General features: G+C 53.6%; 1 protein-coding gene across 1 annotated transcript in view; it reads left to right on the top strand.

Annotated features, from left to right (window-relative positions):
- The window catches only part of LOC104133904 (myosin-IIIb), a 22,724-nt gene extending 19,178 nt beyond the window's left edge, over positions 1-3,546 (top strand). Inside the window, exons 23-27 of the mRNA XM_035902703.1 lie at positions 431-520; positions 1,177-1,342; positions 1,674-1,970; positions 2,270-2,351; positions 3,479-3,546. Coding sequence (XP_035758596.1) covers positions 431-520; positions 1,177-1,342; positions 1,674-1,970; positions 2,270-2,347 — 631 coding nt within the window. The 3' untranslated portion in view covers positions 2,348-2,351; positions 3,479-3,546. The remainder of the gene's footprint in view (positions 1-430; positions 521-1,176; positions 1,343-1,673; positions 1,971-2,269; positions 2,352-3,478) is intronic.
- The last annotated feature ends 2,074 nt before the right edge of the window (positions 3,547-5,620 follow it).

The following is a 5,620-nucleotide window of genomic DNA, read 5'->3' as shown; positions in this document are numbered from 1 at the left end:
TAATTCACACTGGTGTTTTTCCAAGGCACTGGGCTTACCTTGTGCTGAGCACCAGTACCCCGCGGCATCCTGACTTCTTCCATCAGCCCTGGAGCATAGGAAATGCATATGTGCACAGCCTCCTCGCCTCAGCAGTGCTTTGTGGTGTGCTCTGTGCTGGACGGCAGCTGTTGCTGTTGCACTAGTCAGACCACTGGAGCAGGTTTGGAGCAGCCCTGATTGGAGAGGCTTTGGCTGAGAGTATTGTGGCTCCTCAGCCTGCTAATTCCTCCTTGCATCAGCAAGCTTGAATATGGAAAACTCCAGCTAGGAGCACATGGGGCATATGCTGGCCTCCCTGTGGGCTGGGAGCGCTACAGCACATAGGGTAGGAATCCCTGGACAGAGGCAGCTGCTCACTGTCCGCTGAAAAACTCTTTCCTGCTTCCAGGGAAGCTGAAAACTTGCTGATTGACAAGCCTTTGGGTTGCTTCCTTGTTCGGATCAGCCAGAGCAGACCAGGCTACACCTTGACATACAGGTAGGTGATAAGCCATGCAAAGAAGGAAAAAGAAGGTCCTAAACTGAGCAATGCATGGCTGGCGAGTTAACCAGCTCCACAGAGGAGTCCAGTGAGGATGATGATACTCAGCCTCTCCTGTTGCGGGTGCCTCAGTTTGGAGTAGCAGACAGGGCACTGTGGAGTCATCTCTTGCCAAAAACTATGTATGCTTTTGGGTGGGATGCTGCGGCTCCAAGGGTGCAGGTCCTGCTCGGGCTGTGCTATATAGCTGAGTGGGCAAAACAGCTTGGAAGAAGCGCTGACTGGAGCAGAGGAGATGAGTCTAGAGGAGGGCCTGAGGAGAGGCAATCAGAGTGCCACAAGGGCACGATCTTTGTGGAGCCTCAGGCAAGGGGTAGGGCAGAGTTTTAATGTGGACTGCAGGCATGGGGGTGGGGTTTGGATCCGGCTGCTGGGGTTCTCCTGTCACTGACTTGGGGGAAATGCTGCTCCTCCAGCACCTACTTGCACAGCGTGTGGCACTCCAGCCTGGTGCATCTCCTGCATTTTTGTGATATTTGTTACAGTGGCTCCTGATCACGTCTGGCCTCTTGAGACAACAAGTGCAGTGACTGGGTCCTGGCGAGATGCTGTGGCCCCATGTCATGAGTATTTCTGTCTGTCCATCTCTCCAGGGGCGAAGGCCGTTGCAGACACTACATGATCCAGATGCAGCCCAATGCACGCTATGTTATCCTAGGGGAAGACCGGGCTCATGCCTCACTTACCGAACTAGTTCGGTACCATCAGACTGTGGGCATCCAGCCCTTCATGGAGAAACTGACTGTTCCCTGTGGGCAGGTGAATGTTGCAGATCTGCAGCCAGAAAAGGGGGTGGGTCATGGACTGTGCCCTGAGCAGAGTCACTGCAGCAGCATCTCTCTTCTGTGTTCCTGTTGGGGGTATCCCATTCTGGCCAAGCAGCTTGGCCTCTTCTGCATGCACCAGGAGATGCTCGTAGCTGGGGCCTGGGGAGTCCTGGGGTGGGGTGGAGGCTCTGGCGGGTGAGTGATACCCCTCTACCCCCTAAATGTTGGCAATGATCACAGCTGGGTATTCCTCTTCATTGTGCTGTTTTGGGGTGTGTGGAGGGTCTGCAAGCCACTGCTGAATCCACTCTTCCCTCCCTCAGAAAAGCAGTGAGAGTTTGGATTACGAAGATCTGGAGTGCCTCAGGCTGGGTCCACCAGCAGCTGAAGGGGAGATGCCTCCAGAGGAGCAGCCCTGCCCCTCCAGGCCTTCCACTGGCAGATCAGCTCTGCAGTCAGGAGCAGCTGCAGTTCTCAAACACACGTGGTTCAGGAGGAACAAGAATTGCCAAAACCAACAGGGCCTGGACAAGCCAAGCTCAGGCAAGGAAGGAGGCAGCCAGCGAGCCTTCCCTCGCCTCCACTCTTCCATACGCCTGGCAATGCAGGAAATCCAGCAGGTGAGCTGGGGCATATCTTCTGCCAAGCCTTGCCACCCACAGCCACTTTGGGACATGTGGAGCTGCCCTACCTAGGGGCAGGAGAGAGGAGGCTTCCGCAAGTTTCCTAGCTCCTGGGTTACAGGTTTTATTTGGTGGTTTTGGGTAAAGACTGTGTTCATTGGAAGTGCCGGGCTGGGGGCGACCCTGGGAGAGGCTCGCTGAGATGCCCAAAGAAAAGCCCACAACAGAAGGGGCTGTGATGGTGGCCAGCATCCCAGTCACTGCTCCCCTAATGCTGTCTCTGCTTCTCACTGCAGTTCTCTTCCACTCGCTTGAAAACTTCTGTACAGAGCTGCTGTCAAGCTCTCAACGTTGAGGATGTAGAGCCGAAGTGACATGGTAAGAGGACATGGCACACAGGAGGGCAGATAGCAATTGCAGCTTCCCCAGGAAATGGAGGAGCAAAGGGGCTCTTCCCTTCCAGCTCCACCTGGAGGTTCTCTTGGACACCAACTACCTAGAAATAGAGCAGGAAAAACAAAGGGCAGTGACCAGCTTCCATTCCAGTCCTGCAAAGAGACCAGGAAAAATGGGAAAAGTCAGCATAAGGTTGCGTTCCCAGCACCTGTGGTGGCATGGTGTGCTTGCAGTACAGTAACAAGGCTGCTGGAGGGAGCTCACAGTTTGTTAGAGGCCTGGGGCTGGAAGGACAAGTACTATCAGAAATTGTATCTGCGTGCTACAGTAGTCAACTGCAGTGGCTTAATGTTGTGGAGAGGCACGTATCAGAAGTGGGTGCTGGGCAGAGAGCCCTGGGGGATAGCAGAGGCATTGAGCTGAAGGCAAGGCTGAGAACATAAGAAAAGGCAGCAGTCTGTGAGGACTTTAAACAAGGTCTCAGCGGCTGGAAACACAGCTGGTTACTGAGGCTGTAATATACTGGGTGGGTTATAGGAGTATATGGAGTGGGCCAGGAAGGACCGTCTGACACAGCTGGCTATGCCCAATGCGTTAATTGTCTGAAGCACCTAGGGGATGAGCAGCTCCCCTGTGCAGCCAGTGGGTAAATCCCTGTCGCATTCAGTTTCTGAAGGCAGGAGGAAGCAGTAGTGATGCTGTTGTACACCTCTGGAAAAACCTGGATTTGTGTCAGCTGGGAGTGGAGAGGGATCAGACGACCATGCTGTTGGCTGCAGACCCACTGCAGGGCTTGCAGCCTTGCACCAGGATTGCCGAGTGCCCTGCGTGGTTCTGCTCCCAGGAATTCATGTTGGAGCAAAGCACTTTTTCTGGGGCCTGTCTTGTCTTCCTCTTGAAAATCCCCTCCCTGAAGCGTTTGACTCAATTGCTTCATTCCTGCACATGGGTATTGATGTACCCAGGGCATGCTCCTTGTTCCTGAGGTTAGGCAGGAGAAAGACAAAACGTGTGGGATCTGCATAGAGGACGCAAGCGTGGCGGACTGGGGTTGCTGAACAGAGCCTGCTTTTTACACCCTTCCACTGCGTTTTGTTTCTTTCTTGCAGGTCAAAGTGGCTCAGCCTATCCTCTTCCAGTGCTGCTGGGCTTGGCCTAACTGGGTGAGCATATCCAGATGTACAGCAGCCTTTTTTCTTTTCTTTTTTTTTTTTTTTTTTAAATTTTTGGGTTTGCTGCACCCAGCTGGCCCTGTGCCCTCAGACAGGACTGCTGCAGAAATGAACTTTCATCAGCACTCAGCCGGTCTCAGTGGCTGAGACTGCAGTATCTGGACCAGTCTCATCTTGGCAGAGGGGAGAGGATGGCAACAGTCTGCACAGATCCACAGTGCCTGGCAGTCTGCGTGTCAATACTTCAACGTGCCTGGAGACCCCTCACCTTGCACTGTTAATAGTCACAACTAGATAACTCCCAAAAATGTGTTCTCTCGCAGATACCTGTACTGATTTCCTACCTGTTTCTCCTCAAGTCCTCTGTCTCTGTGTTGTTCCTGTGTATCTGCTGCTCTGGGCGCCAAGGGAAGATGGGCTTGGGCTTGGAAAGTAAGGAATGAAACTGGTGTGTCCTTTTTGTTGAGTGCAGGAGCACTTGGACAGGAGCTGAGACAAGAGGGCAAGAAGGTCTTTCTTCAGAGGGAATTTCTTGCCCTTGCACCAGTGTGCAGGCACACTGCTCCTCAGACCTTAGCCAGAGTTCAAGTCAGGGAATCATTGGTGAAACCTTCTTGTTCATCCTGGTTGGAATGACTACAAGTCCGGGCTAGACAACATCCTGAAACATCCTGTCTACACTGAGGGTAGAGGGCTTGCAACATACAGGACCATGCTACTTTTGTTATGTATTTTCTACCTCTTAAAATAAATCTCTTTTCTTCCTATATGGAGAAGTTCAGCGTTTTCTTTGTTTCTGTTACCTGCATTCAGTTCAAGCCACAGACTGCAAATGGAGAAGAACAGCTAACACCTCTGAGGGTAGCCACAGGATCACGTGGAGCGTCTCAGTGGAGAAGCTGAAGGCTAATGGGCCAGTGATCCTGGCATACAACTGCCACCTGTAATAGCGCTCTCCTCCCACGCCAACCTCATCTCCCATGTATGCCACGGGTGAGACTTCCCGTTCACAGCCCGTGCTGAGCTTCCTCTGGCTCGGTCCTTCCCTGGCAGATCCCTCTGCGCCAGGGGACAGCCACACTGCCTACCCCGCTTCACTCCTCCCTGGGAGGCACGAGTGCGGCTGAGTCCGGGCTGCATAGGCTGGCGCTGTGACCAGAGAAGCTTGTTAATGTGGTAGGGGATGCCTGTGGCAGTGTCAGCACTGTCCTTAACCATGGGACTGTTGCTCTTCCCTCCCCTGTGCTCCCTGGCGCAGTAGTGCTGAGCTGCACTGGCTTGCACGGGAGCACTGCTGGGGACCAGGCAGGGAAGCGGTGGTTGTTTCAGGCTGATGTCCTGGCTCTCCCCAGCGCTGCCTTGCAGCGTTAACACACCTTTTCCTTGTGCTGGGTTTTGGCAGCTGTTTTGAGGCTGTTCAGGACAGAACCAGTCCAGGCAGTCAGAGGCTGCTGTTTGCAGAGTCTTCCTGGCTAAGCCCAGAGGCGTTTTGCTGGGCAGCTGTGGCCTCTGTGCCAATTCCCCTTGGCTTCCTCCATTGCTGGGCAGCTGGAAAGCCTGCCTTCTGGATAGCACGTAGAACCGCTTCATGGCCAAAAACATTTCTAAGAACTTACTAATGCACAGAACTGAGACACGTATGAGACATGCATTTCAGTAACGGAGCTGCTCTGTAACTTTTTCCTAGTTCCTGTGCCACAGAGCACGGTGTAAGCCCTGGGCTAAATCCAGCTGCAAAACACTCTTTGCTCCTGTAGCCTGGCAGGGATAATGCTGAACCAAGGAGGGTGGTGAAGAGCTTTCCCCAGCAGCTGCCTCCAGTACCTCCTGGGTGCTGCTGCAGGCACAGCTCACAAGTGATGCGGGGGGAAATGGCATCAGGGGAGGGTCAGGACAATTCTCTGGTGGCTGTGCATGGCACGTCTGCTGGCAAGCTTCCCAAAACCAGAGCAGATCGATCACAGATTTCTTTTGCCCCTGATTTGATGACTGAGAAGCAGAATCGCAATGTAGGCAGCCAGGACACTGGCATGGACCCGGGCAGCATGCCTGGGCTGGCAGGTCAGGTTTCTTCCATGT

Source organism: Egretta garzetta, unplaced genomic scaffold, assembly GCF_000687185.1.
Source record: "Egretta garzetta isolate BGI_Z169 unplaced genomic scaffold, ASM68718v1 scaffold59, whole genome shotgun sequence".
Lineage (NCBI taxonomy): Eukaryota > Metazoa > Chordata > Aves > Pelecaniformes > Ardeidae > Egretta > Egretta garzetta.
This window is presented reverse-complemented; position numbering and strand designations above follow the sequence as displayed.